Source organism: Haemaphysalis longicornis, unplaced genomic scaffold (assembly GCF_048455015.1).
Source record: "Haemaphysalis longicornis isolate Haplotype H1 unplaced genomic scaffold, Haemaphysalis longicornis Haplotype H1 scaffold_9, whole genome shotgun sequence".
Classification (NCBI taxonomy): Eukaryota; Metazoa; Arthropoda; class Arachnida; order Ixodida; family Ixodidae; genus Haemaphysalis; species Haemaphysalis longicornis.
The window spans coordinates 24,087,536-24,101,074 of NW_027526460.1; the positions used below are offsets into that span (position 1 = coordinate 24,087,536).

At 45.8% G+C, this 13,539-nt stretch overlaps 1 protein-coding gene across 1 annotated transcript; it reads left to right on the forward strand.

The window, feature by feature from the left end:
• The first annotated feature begins 93 nt into the window (after window positions 1-93).
• Window positions 94-13,269, forward strand: LOC144153990 (protein arginine N-methyltransferase 6-like). The gene is made up of 13 exons (XM_077685792.1): window positions 94-360; window positions 441-488; window positions 554-687; window positions 755-796; window positions 876-976; window positions 1,082-1,129; window positions 1,713-1,781; window positions 4,555-4,628; window positions 5,611-5,693; window positions 5,765-5,874; window positions 9,626-9,735; window positions 10,468-10,575; window positions 11,351-13,269. The coding sequence occupies exons 1-13, from the start codon at window positions 272-274 to the stop codon at window positions 11,433-11,435; spliced, it is 1,101 nt and encodes a 366-aa protein (XP_077541918.1). The 5' UTR covers window positions 94-271; the 3' UTR covers window positions 11,436-13,269.
• The last annotated feature ends 270 nt before the right edge of the window (window positions 13,270-13,539 follow it).

The following is a 13,539-nucleotide window of genomic DNA, read 5'->3' on the forward strand; positions in this document are numbered from 1 at the left end:
TTATTATTACGTTAATTTTTATTACACTTTTATATTTTTCTGCAGGTGAGGTCCACGCATTGTTTATCAGCCAAGCTTCGACAACTGCGCGATGTGATTGTTGTGATCATTCATCGCGTGGCCGATCTCCTCCGCAAGAAGCTGTACGACGTTTGCGCCTGTGATCGCGTTTAATTGTAAATCCCTAATCATGCAGTGACCTGTCTCTGACGTAAGCTAACTAATCTCGGCGTTTCGATCGCGGGTGTCATTCGAAGGTCCCTCGAAGAAGATGGATGCAGTCAGCATAACTCCGTCGCCGGCGCAGCTGCCTTCCCAGCCAGACCTGAAGCGAAAGCGCGTCGACTCTGAAGATAAAAGGTGCTCTCTATTGAATCCAGATGACGCGGCTCCGTTGGGTAGTTATTGGCTTTGACGTGTTTCTTGATCGTAATTTTCAGCGAAGAGTCCCTCAAGCTGCGGACGAAGCATGACAATGAGTATTTCAAGTGAGTTGCCAAGTGCGATGCCGCGCGGGCTTTTGTGTAACTTTGTTTTGCTTTTCTCACTCAAGGTGCTACGCGGGACTAGACATTCACAGAGAAATGATCGGCGATTTTGCGAGGACCTTTACCTACAGGAAAGCGATACTGAACAACTACAATAGCATCTATCAAAAGTCCGTCCTGGACCTTGGAGCTGGCACTGGTAATGAAAACAAGCTAGTCTGCTGTCGGCACGTTCTTCTCCTCATTGTGTCTACGTGTTATTGCAGGCATTCTAAGCATGTTTTGCGCCCAGGCGGGTGCCAGAAAAGGTAAGTGTTATTTCTTTTCTCCCTAATAAAAGCCTGCGCCATGTCGGTGCGTTCATAACGGCGCCCCCTTCGATTTCAGTTTATGCCGTGGAGGCGAGCGATGTAGCCGAGGTGGCGAGCAAGGTTGTGTCGACTAACAAAGTGAATGACCAGGTGGTCGTTATTCAGAGCAAAATGGAGGTATGAGCTAGTCGATCGTGTTCGCGGCTTTGTGTGGGCTGTGCCAAATTTTTTACCTGAGCTGTAATTAACTCACCTGCCTTTGATTCTTCATGTTTTCTTTAGGATGCAACATTGCCAGAAAAAGTGGACGTCATCGTCAGTGAGTGGATGGTAATTAGACCCAACATCAACACTGCATGCATGCCCACCCAGCTGTGAAAGACCGTTGGAAGTCCAATTGTTTCCGTCCAAAATAATTTTGAACACTGCACTTCCAATTGGACTTCCAATGGTTTTCTTTTTTTTCTTTTTTTTCGGCTGGCCAAGGGTTCTCTTGCTGCTCAAGGGATCAAGTTCTCTTTATTTGCTTGGTTGTGAGTAGGACCCCTGAGCATAAGGTGCTCAGATCGCTGAACGTGTTTTACCAATCTTCTGAGGCCTTGTTCGGTGAGACTCCTCTGTACAAAATAGTCTGGTGGCCTCTCCCGCACAAGGCCGTCTCAAGGCGGGGTAATGCATGCACTAATGCTCTGGACTTCTTGTGCTAATGAGCATAGGAGCTCATTGATGGGAACGCTCATTTTGAGACAGTCATGCATGAGCTGATTTCATGTTTCAATTTTTTACTTATTACAAGCTTGCAGCCAGAGTATTTGGGCACTTTCCATGATTCTTAATCGTTTCGTGCCTGCTGTGCTGTGGTTCACCCACTGTTAGCTGCCGAGTTGCCTGAGCAGCCAGTGTTCTCTTGCAGGGTTACATGCTCCTCTACGAGTCCATGCTGCAGTCAGTCATATTTGCGAGGGACAAGTGGCTCAACAAGGTGTGTGTTTTTACCCCTGGGATGCCTTTGGCACTGCCCAATCTGTCTGCGGTGGCACTGGTTAGGGCTGAACCACTGAGGAACTGACAGGACGAAAACTGGAAAGTGGCATCACGGGACAAATGAGATTCCTACAACAGGATGATACATATGTTACAATAGACCCAAAACTGTGACAGACCATCGCAAATTCACACTGAGTCCCCAGAGTATGACAAACTGAAGTGGCTTATCTTGAAGTGGTGGCCTTCAGCGACGTTGTGGTCATGGCTGTCTTGTAGCTGCGTGATAAAAGCTTTGATTGGAGTTTATTATGGAGTGCTGATACTCCTCGGAGGGCACATGTGTCAAAAAAGTGACCCCTGATTTGCTCTTCAGCAACTCTTTGGTAGTTAGAAGAATATTTATCACCCTCATTGTTTAAACTCTCTTCACAAGTGGAGAGTTGTTTTACCAGGCAGTGGCAAGCGTTCCTGCTTTCCTGTTTTATGATAATCCAAGAATCAATTAAGAAACGGAAATGAAAGTTTGGCAAAAGCCTGCACCAGCAAGCTATCCAGGCATTCTAATTAAAAATAAATGAACAGGATCTGCGGCAACCCAAAAAATATGAAAAAGGGAGAAGCTTTGCAAATGAGAGAAAACAATGAAGTAAAGAAGTTTTGAACGCAAAAAAAACTTGCTCGTGAATCCCTCCATTCCTGCACAGTCATCTTGCACATCGTTCCGTGTGGCCATAATAGAAAAAACAAAAACTTCAAAGGACTGGCAAGTTGCACGGTTAGCGTTTGTGTCTCATACTTGCAACTGCTGTGGCTGTCCAATCGCAGTCCATGAATAACCTGCATCACCCTTCCTACCATCTCCGAAAATTCACTAATGTTCCATGGTGGTCCTGCAAATCTTGAAGCTATTGTGGCTGTAATTGAGCTCTGTCGCATGCATACTGTGGTCTCACTTTAAACAACTGGATGGAAAGGGCAGAGTGCATTAGCATGACAGGGCACACATTTTGTTTGAAAATCATGCAGCTTCTGACGACGTCATGGTTCCTGGCTGGTGATGTTTTACCTCCTACTTGCCCAAATTACACTTTACAACCAGTTTATGCGCACTGTGGCTGATCTGATTGCGGGGTAATGTGTGCCACTTCTGGATCCCTCACTGCATCAACTTAGACCCACTCAAGGGGAAAAACCAGGGTCAACGACAGGTGCCATTAGAAGCTTGCAACCGATTTCATTTTCATCTGGCTGTGACATCAACGTACTACCAACCTTACACTTCTAAGTTACCCACTGTGGGGGATTGATCAGTGAAGGTGGCAGCAGCTATCAGACACTCGTGGCCTATTCATCAATTCCCATTGGCAGTAGTGTCAGCCTAGTCGCCCACCTATATGCTTTCACTGCTCAAAGAGAAGTGGTGGTCATACATTCGTGCGTCATTAGAGAAAGATTGGGTGACTTCTTGCCCAATGACTTTTTGTGTGTGAATGCTTCCATAGCTGCATTTCGTAGAAATTTAAGAAATAAGACACCATTGCCGGCCCTTGGAAATTGGCACGGAAGCATGTTGCTTTCTGAAGCAATAATAGCCGTAACTTTTTTGCTGATAAGAATGAAATTTCGGTGTTTTACACAAGAACTTCATGATTATGACGTCCAAGAGGAAGTATATTCATTGATGATGTTTTGCATAATTTGCTTGATCCTGAAGCAGAAACAGTAAAAATGGTGGCTGTTGCTATATAAACCTAGAGGTGTTTCTGATGTGCGACAAAAAGAAAAAAAATATGCCTTTAGGTTTATGCTTGGTTATGACACATATCCATGCAATAAACTGGCCAAGGGATTGGCTCAGGCCGTACGGTTGGTAGACAGAGTTAGCAGACCGTTTGGTGTGAGAACAAATTTTGGTCAGCAGGTGCGAAAAAATAGACCTGCTCTGCACCAGCTAACAGCCCATTCCCATGTGCAAGATTAGCCAAGAATTAATAAGGCTCCATACAGTATATAGGCTCTCCCTGGGTAAGATGAGTGAGACGGAGGACCAGACAGCTGACCAAGCGCTACGTACAGTTGGTAGAGGAAAGTGGGGCATACACGACAGTTAAAAAGCAAGTCAAGGCAGCAGAGACGACGGAGTGGGCACAGAGAATGGAAGCGAAAAAAACCCTGGAGACTAGAAATCAAAAAGGAAGGTTTCTATGGCCATACAAGAGGCAGTGCATTGCTCTTTGAAGCATGGGCGGGGTGTCTGAGAACATGAGAATACACGGCTAACTACAGGCAACAGGACGAAACTTGTGTATGCTGCAGCAAGGATCGGGAAACCGTAGAACATATTGCCATAGATTGCACAGAGATACGATACGGCCGCCACGGGGTGTGGGGGAAACGATTATGGCAGAGGCTTTGGGATTTGGGGGGACGAGGAGTCTCAACTTCAGCGCCATAGAAGTGACGAAGAGGCGGCTGGATAGGTGGTGGAGAAAAAGCAGGGAAGCGATGGGTACGCACGGGGAGTAATCATACAGATGAGAATTTAGGACAGCGGGGGCAAGGAAAAGGATGGAGGGAGCTATGGGAGTTTAAAACAGGGGTGGAGGGAGCTTGGGGGACAAATCTATTAGGTTAGCTAGAAGTGGGACAAGTAAGTGGAATAAAACAGGCAAGTCGGTGGCTGACAACTGGCGTCCCAATTCAAAGGGAGAGCCACTAATCGTCATCATCAAGTTGTCACCTGTTGGGGTGAAATTCTTCTGATGCAGGGCGGTGTCCTGCTTCCTGAAAAAGCTCGAATGTTCATTGCCCCCCTGACTGATCCTGACGAAGGCTTTGAAAGGCAAGTGATCTTTACTGCGCTGCTGTCGTCTCCTATTGCTGCGAGGATCTCAAGACTGCATGTTGAGCAATTCAGGCAAAAGTTTCTCGAGGAGAGTACTGTTCTTGACAGCAATGGGTTGGCTGGTGCAATGGGTTGGCTGATAATTTTCTTATTTTTCTTTTAAAAAATAATCCTTTCTTATGTTTAAAAAGAAATATTTTGTATGAAAACATTCGTAGATGCACTCGAAATATAATTTTGTGGCTTTGTAAGCTTGCTAATTGTCACCGCTATCACTATCAAATGACATTTATTTTGCCGTGTAGACCCGCACGACCAAACCAAACGTCTTTTACTGCTAATGTCATTCACTTTGAATGGCATTAGTTTTGCCGTGTGACACCGGTATGAGTCCGTGCAATCATAAAAACGGCTTGTGCGATGTTCAAAGTATTTTTAGTAACGCGCTACTTGCGCCGCGCGGAGTAACATCCGGCTGCGGTAATGAGACACAACGGCAACTTCCATTGCCATTCCTGTTGTACCTGAGTATAACACCGTATATTGCAAGGGGAAAGGTGAAGAGTCTCGAGTTTGGGTTGGTGATCTGGAACGAAGCAACGATGGTTAGTTGGGCGGGTTGATTTGTATTTATCGTGTTGAAACAGTGCCTTACTAGATTTGGAACAAGAAGACAGACGCACAGTACAGGGAATGAGCTCGTAACTGATGTTTATTAAGAAAATTGGGAAATATATATGAGTGATTGTGTCACATGGTTTCTGCGGCCGCAACAGCATGCAGGGCAACCTCTCGACACAGATCGGGAGACTTGACGCTGTGGGTGGCCCTCAATCGGTTATAACCAAGGAATGTGCGTAGTTGAGTTGTTCGGGCAGCTGAAATCCGACACCACAGCAACTCGGCTTGCTGTTGCTGCTGCTGAGTGTGCTTACTGTGGCCTCCCTTGCTTCCCCCCCCCCCCCTCTCCCCCCTTCAGGATTGATTTTTGGAGAATGGTGAAGGAGAACTTCCATGTGGACATGTCTTGTGTGACGGAGTTTGCGAAGGCCGAGATGTACAGTAAGCATTCTGCCGCCTCCCTTCTTCTCGCCTTCCTCGTGCACCCTGCCGAAGGTTGCCTTCACTTGCAGAGCACATAACCGTGAAGACGGTGGACGCGGAGAATGTGATCTCAAGGGGTACCTGTTTCTTGGAGCTGGACCTCTACACTGTCAAGTCTGAGGACCTGCGCTGCATTCAGGTGAGGAACGTTTGCTTCTGCTGTACAAGTGAACGCAGGGAAAAGGTAGACCTTTGCGGGGAAAACTACCTCTGCTGCGGGGACCCCAGTTCCCTTTCCGATATGATGCCCTCTGGAAAGCGGACTGCCCCCCCACCCACTCCACCTCCTTCGGCATGGCTTGGGGTAATGAGTGTGCTGATCAAACTTTTCTTGTTACTGGTAGGTTCTGTGGCAGCGACTGGTGAAAGTCCTTTAACCGTTTCGCTGTCGGACATACCAGTACGTTTTCGCATTTCCTCTCCACAGTGTCACTGACGTTACCAGTATGTTCCCTATTGTGCATTCAAAAATTGTCGAATCTGTTGAATCTTTCTATTTGCTCATATTTTCACTTGCTAGCTTTCTCCCAGGTATGTTGAAAAGTATGGAGCACCGCGCCCACCCTTCGTTGCTGGGGGGCTTGGTGGCTGCACGTGCTGTACTCTGTCGGGATGACTGTCCACGTGGCACGTGTGTGATTACGGGTGCAAGGGTGGTTGTGCCATCCGCAACGAGTTTCTACGTTTTTTTATTATTATTATTATTCTGCTCCTGCGTCTGCTACGGAGTGCCAGGTTTTCCAAGTGTGCCGTTGCCTTTCCAATGGACCGAAACAATACTCAATTGCGGCTTTTGCTCTCTCACCGCGCCCTCACTTGTCGCTGTCAGTGGCAAACGAGGTTGTTGTATCAATGTTGTATCCCCTTTTTATATCCATCTGCCATCATGACTTCGCAACGCGTCATTTCTGTGCATTGTGCGGGCTGCTGAAAAAGCTCCTTCCATGTGCGCGGTTACTTTCGGATGGCTGACCGCGTGGGGCCTTCGACTGCGAACGGAAACGATCGTTTCCCTGCACGGCAAGCTAAAAATATCTGGAAGACGGGCAGTTCTCACCCATCCACACTCCTTTTGACGCGTTACGTTCTTGACGCTATCATAGTCAAATAAATCGCTGCGCTGCTTCCCTGATATTCCGGAAAACAAGCCATCACTGGGGGTGCATCATGGCCAGAAACACCCGACACTGAAAGGGTTAATGGCAAAGCAGCAACTGGTAGTGCCACTTCTAAACTGAGTAGTAGGTGAAAAGTGTGCTCTCATTGCTGGGGTTTTTGGAAAGGAAGATATGGCACGCATGCATTGCACTTTCCCGCGAGGCTTTCTGGGCTTCCGGGGTTTGTAGCAGCATTAATACAATTTTACTTCACAACTGTTGGCGTTTTTCATTCAAGGACGTCCCAAATACTATATTAACCCTTTGAGGGTCGAATTTTTTCGCCAAATGCAACCCCCGAGGCTCGATTTTTGTTATTGCTGATTTGAGTTCTTCGGGTGAATCTATTTCGAGAAAAAATTATCATAATTTTTTTAGGGTGACCATAAAGTGACAAAAACAAATCGTTTATGTTGTTACATACATGGGGTTTATTCGTGAGTAACAGAAGAAAAACTCTACGAAAGTGTCTCGGGCATATGAAAGGGGAGGAGCGGAAGAAGCGCATCAATTTTGTGGACACAAGAAGCGGAAAGTGGCTGGAGGACGAAACTGAAACCAGCCATGATCCGCAAGCGTTAGTGGTGTAGTGTAAAAAAAGAAAAGAAAAACCTTATACTACCTTTACAAAATGATGCATTGTGCATCGATGCATCGAAATCAGATAGACATCAGTTTCACTGGTGCAAAAAGCGGGAAGCGCCCGGAGGACGATACCAAAACCAGCCGCTGCGCGCGTGTGCGACTGGATGCGCGAGTGATAGACAGCGCACCGCTCCTATAAAATACAAAAAAAAGGAGAAAAGAGCCTTATCAGTTTTGCAGGCGCCCTTGGTGTGTGGCAGGATGGTGGCAGGCGCAAGAAGCGAGAGGTGCCTGGGGGCGATACCCAGCCCGTCCCCTCGTTACCGGATGTGCAAGTGATAGCCGGTGTGCCGCTGAAGTAAATCATAAAAAAAAAAAATAAGAGCCATTGGCGCAAGAAAATAATTTGATGTACAGTCTACGCCCATTACAACGGACCCTCTGAATCCGGAAAAAAACGTCCGCTGTAGCCGAAGTATACAGTATCCGACAAGGGGGCGGGGGTATGAGCCTTAAAGTGGGTACTTTGATCGACATTGCTTATACATAGTACATACTATTTGGTCTTTCTAAACACCTGCCACACCTCTGCACAGTGTTCGCGCGAGGGCAAAGAATCACATCAACACCGTTTCCAAAGCTTAGCCCAGCACTTGGAGAAGGCCTAGCGCATGCGGTCAAGAGTGTAAAGACGCATGATAATCTGAGCAAATAAAGCAAGAGTATAACTAGGCGCAATTATTAACCAGCTATAAAACATCAGTCGTGGCCATCGACATTAGCTAGGCTCTTTTAAATCCCCTCATGACGAGGCAGGTTTTCCCGAAACCGTTCGTCAAACAAATTGGGTTGCTGCCTGACATTCCCTCAAGGCAGCTTCCACATTTTTAGTGATTTTAGTCTGGTCATTGAAACAGGTCTAATGAAATAATCTGGTGACGGTCAGCTGTAAAATCGAAAGTTAGACCAGTTGGACTGTGCACGGTTACCGGCAGATTGCACACAATGGATGGGGAACAACCCCCCTACTTGAGGCATTTCTTACCTTTTTCACCGAACGGAATGGGAACGATGCATGCGTGGGAATAATAAAAGCCGAACTTCACTGAACCCGGGTTTTTTATTACATAAAAAAACTGACGAGGGCAGGCTCCCCTCCGAGTGCACCACTTCGAGTATTCGATAGCCCTGTTTTCAATCTCACCGAGTCACGTTTATCGGCAGCGGCCTTGTTCTTGACGGTAGAGCGGACTGTCTGCTTATACAGGCCTGTACTTCTGGCGGTGTTGGCCTGTTTTTCCCCATGTTCAACAGTGTTAATTACCCTTAATTTATCCGACATTGAAATCAGCTACCCTGCCGCTCATGCCGCTAGTCGCACAAAAAAAAAAAAGCCACTGGCACTGGCTTGGCTGCGCCAATGACCCGGCTGCCAGCAATGTTGCCAGACATAACAGTTTTCTTGCAAAAATAAACAAAGAAAAAGCACATTAGGTGCCGGCATTGGGGAAGTCCACTATAAACTTTCAGTCGAAACAATTTTCGCCTAAAATTTAGTCTGTTGTAGCCGATAGTCTGCTCTAGCCTGGTCAATTGTGAGCGGAGCGGACTCCATTTAAAATTCATGGGGACCAGACAAACCAACAGAAATGTTCTGTTGTAACCGGAAGTCCGTTGTTGCCAGATCCACTGTAACGAGCGTAGACTGTATTTCCGCAGTGTGGCATTACATGCCAACAAGAGAAGTTGGCGAAAGAGGCACGCTTTTTAAACATACAAGTAATGACGTACATATACACCATTGACCATTTTGAAGGTGTTTGCAGAGGACGTATATGTACGTCCGTGACCCTGAAAGTGTGAAAAGAAATTGCTTCGAGTTGCTCTTTGTGACCAGGGACCCTGGTAGGGAGCCATGTGGTTCGGTGTGCACGGAAAACTCAAGACGGCAGTGGGTCACAGTTTGAAAAAGTCTTGTGCCTAAAGCTAGTTTGTTGCTGTACAATCAGCCAGACACAGCACATGCATGGAAAGGTTTTGTTGAGCTGGTTACATTAACGCAAGGGGCTGTGTCTGCCACCACTATGAGGGCACTGTTGGAGGCAGATTTCTCAGCAGACTGACTGTTTTGTCTCCCCTTGCTTCCAGGAGAACTTCATGTGCTGCTGCTATGGCCATGGCCGAGTTCACGCCTTCGTCATCTGGTTCTCGGTGGAATTTCCTCGGGACGTCATTCTGTCCACATCACCGTATGACTCGTAAGTCGCTGAGCCATTGTGGCCGTCTTCGCATCACATTAAGTAGGACCTTGCGGCAACAAACCCAGCTTCAACAGCCAAGAATGTAATAATAGAGTGACAGGATCTGTAAAATGGGTGGCACACCATGTGACACACCATTCTTGTAGACACTATGCCTGAATGCCAAAAAAAAAAAAAGGTGTGTACCAGAAATCCATCACCTGAAATCACAAAACTCTTTCATTATTCATCACTGGCATAGTAACTGTTACATTTTTTTGTGTCGGTGGTTCCGGAAAACCTTCTATGCAGATCATATATTATTTATGAATTATATTAAAATGTTGCCTACAAGATATATATTTTGTATTTCTCTTATTATCATCTGTTTTCAAGATATAACTACCTGTGAAATTTTTTAATGCTGTGCAAGAAAAAATTATTTGGCGAATTCCTAAAAATGTTGGAGGGGATTCAAACATCCACATTTTTGTGTGCTTCTCAAAAAACGGCTCTTTTCTTAGATCTCTGAAAAACAGTGCATTTCTGCAGTAGCAGAAGGGTTGAAGCTTCCTTCATTGCATGGACAGTGGCATGAGTTCTTTTCTTCTTTCTTTTTTTTTCTCCTTGAGATGGGGGTTGAAGTGCTAAACGACATGACTGAGTTATTTTGCTTGTGACTGCGCTGTCCTACTAAGTCTCATGTGCTCGTTGTGAAAGCTCACTTTGTGGCGGAACACTTTCACCCAGGGAGACCCACTGGCAGCAGACTGTCCTCTACATAAACCCTGTGGATGTGAAGCAGGACTCCGAGATCCGGGGCACGGTCACCATCAACCCGAGTGCCGACCACCATCGGTAAGTGGGCAGGTGAATTAACCTGGGCAAGCGTGAACCTCGCACTCGTTGCACCCTGTAACGAGTTTGTGTAGTACATCTAAATTTGTTGGGTGTGCACACCCATTAGCGCTTCTTCTAATTGCCTCATCTACTCGAGTGGTAGGCGTACTGCACTTTGCAAACAACATGTCCACAATTAAAATATTTGCTCACATGTGCATTAAAATACTTGCTCTTTCTTATACTGGTGTTGGGTTGTTGTAACTGTTTATTTCAGATGGCAGTCTATTTAACAGAACTGAATGAGCTATTGCAAAGCAAAATGTAAAAACGCTGTAAAGACTATGACTATCTACACATCGTAGCAGAAGCGCAGGGGATCAGCCAAGAAATACTGCACCTATTTTTCTGGCTGTGTTGGTTACGAACCGTTCTTTGAGAGCACTTTACACAGAGAGCCAAGTGCACCTTCATCAGAGAGCGTTAAGGGTTCGTTAAGTATTCCTTTGTGAGCACATTGGAATGGTCATTTAATTGCTCAAGACTGCAAGTACTGATGACGTTTTCAGGGAAATGCCGATTAAAAACATAGCCCTAGGCAACGTGTTGTTCAATAGAAGTTAAGGTATGACCAAGGTTTCATGCGAAAACACAGTAACTGGGAACGTATCAAGAGGGTTTCACTGCACTTCTCGGGGGTAGTGTTGCTATAGCTTGCAGTTGAACTCGCCACATTGTTTTTATCTGAGCCAGGCTGCAGTGCTGACAATTGCTGTCATTGTTTGTGGTGCAGCATGTTGGACGTGGAACTGGCCTTCACCGTGGACGGCCGGCAAGCGCGGAAGCAGGTGTATCGAATGAACGACAGCGGCCCCTGAGCGCCTGCACCCATTTTCCTCGTTGCTGTTCCACAGCGCGTATTTATTCGGCATAATGTGACAGGCGGCCACAAAAATAAACCGACTTCATCCCATCGATAGATGTGAGGCTGGCTTATAGGACCCTGCTAAGAGCCTCGCCTGGGTTTACTTCTTTGTCTTGAAGCATGTATGGCTGTTCCCCTTTACATCTCACTCCGGAACATCGTTGGTGCCTTTGGGGCAAGGGGTACTGAGTACTTCACGGCATACGAACCTAGTCTCAGTACAAGAACTGGCTCTATGTTTACATATAATTTTGCTCTGTTATAGAGTTAAACCTCATTATAATGGAATTGAAGAGGCGCCACGATTTTCTCGTTATAGCCGTAGCGGGCATTTATGCAAATATTGGACACTGTACTTGCCCAAAACAAATAGCGGGTGAAATTGCATCACACCGCATGGCGGTACACAACAAAGTAACCGCATTCCGGAGATAGAAAGGAACACTGACACGTTTACTTTATTGCAGTTCAAGATACGCGACTCGCATGTTAAACAGGCTTAGCTGCAAAGAAGTTCGTAATTGGACGCTGCTGATGCATCTTTCTGATGCGAACGATGGCTCACTCAGCTTTGTGCCCGATGTGGTGGATTTTATCATTGCCGCCTTCATGTGTAATGTCTTTCGCTTCCCGCCTGGCGCACTCATGCTGCTTGAATCACGTGCAGCACGATAAAAGATAAGGCTGAAGCGTGTCGGCGAGTGACAAGAGTTGCAGGTGAGCGCACCATGGGCGTGCGTGCCGCAAGCATTGGCTGCAAGCCGTGCGCAGCGAAAGGAAGGTAACAATGGGTTTGCGGGTGCAGCTTGTGCATGGCGCAACATGCGTTGCAGCAGGGTGCGTGGCGGGAGATTCTAAGTGCTAAAAATACAGTTGTCGGCTTGCACACCGTCTCAAATCCGCATTGCGCACTGCCGTGATATTGTCTCAAAATTTTATTTTTTAACAAAATTTGTTCATTATGTCCCACAACTGGCAAATTTTACCTCGTTAAAATGAGGTTTTAAATACATTGGTTTTTATTGGGGCTTTAAATTAGAATTACAATTTTCTCGTAGCCGTTATTTCGTTATAGCCAGTCGTCACATTATAACGAGGTTTAATTGTAGCTGTGCTCCTGTGGGTCACCTCTATCCTTTTTTTTGCTTTGTTCAGTGCATTTTAATAGCATTTCACATTGCTTGAGTTCAAGAAGTTCACACAGAGTTCACACACCAAGAAACCACCACTAAGCTTGCACTGGGATTTCTGACTCCGTGTTTTCCCTCTTGATTACTTCAAGGTTTTCTCACAATTTGTGTTTTGTGTTGTGCATTGTACTTGTCTGATCATTTGTATAGGCCACCAAGCTTTTGAAATGCCTTTTTAGTGACCTGGATCCTAGATCTTAAACCTACTTGTTTCGATGCAGTTGAGTTAAATAGGGATGGACACACTGAAACTGCAAAAACCTCTGAATAGTCTAGCCCAGTACTTCTTAAAACGAATTACAGCTGAAGTCTATGTAGTGCCTATTCTGTGTTTTATGTGAAACAATATTGCCGAAAACACGTTGCTGAGGTGGAGCTTTCCTTGTAAAGTTCTGAACAGTTTATGAACATGTTTTTGAGCTCCACCTTATACAGGTTGCTCAGCCACCAAGATGAATACTGGCAGCCTTGATAAAGAACTGCATGCAACTTGCTTCCATTTGTAAATTAAAATAAATGCTAGTTAACAACATGATTGTAACTAGAAAAGTGACAAGTGGCGTATGAGTGACATTATATGCAATGTTTTACGTTTGAGCTTGTGCATAATGTGTTTTTATTCTACACTATCATGGGGTGCCACCGGTCCATGCAAAAAAGGCCAATTTGGCCAGGAGGAAAGCTAGTTCTCATTAAAAAAGTAAAAACCAAGTAAATGCTGTCACCGATATCAATGCTAAAACAAATATGCTAATGTGAAAATAAAATTTGAGATAGTACTAGCATGCCATTTGAAAAAGTGTTGAAACACCCGTAGGAAGGTAACTTGTGGCGCCTGTATACGAGTGTTGAGAGAGGGGCTTGTGA

Bases quoted from the DNA above. Each gene is read 5' to 3' on its own strand.
- LOC144153990 (XM_077685792.1), top strand. From the start codon at position 272: ATGGATGCAGTCAGCATAACTCCGTCGCCGGCGCAGCTGCCTTCCCAG. The intron at 688-754 runs GTAATGAAAACA...GTGTTATTGCAG, and splicing joins GGACCTTGGAGCTGGCACTG to GCATTCTAAGCATGTTTTGC. The intron at 1,130-1,712 runs GTAATTAGACCC...GTTCTCTTGCAG, and splicing joins TCATCGTCAGTGAGTGGATG to GGTTACATGCTCCTCTACGA.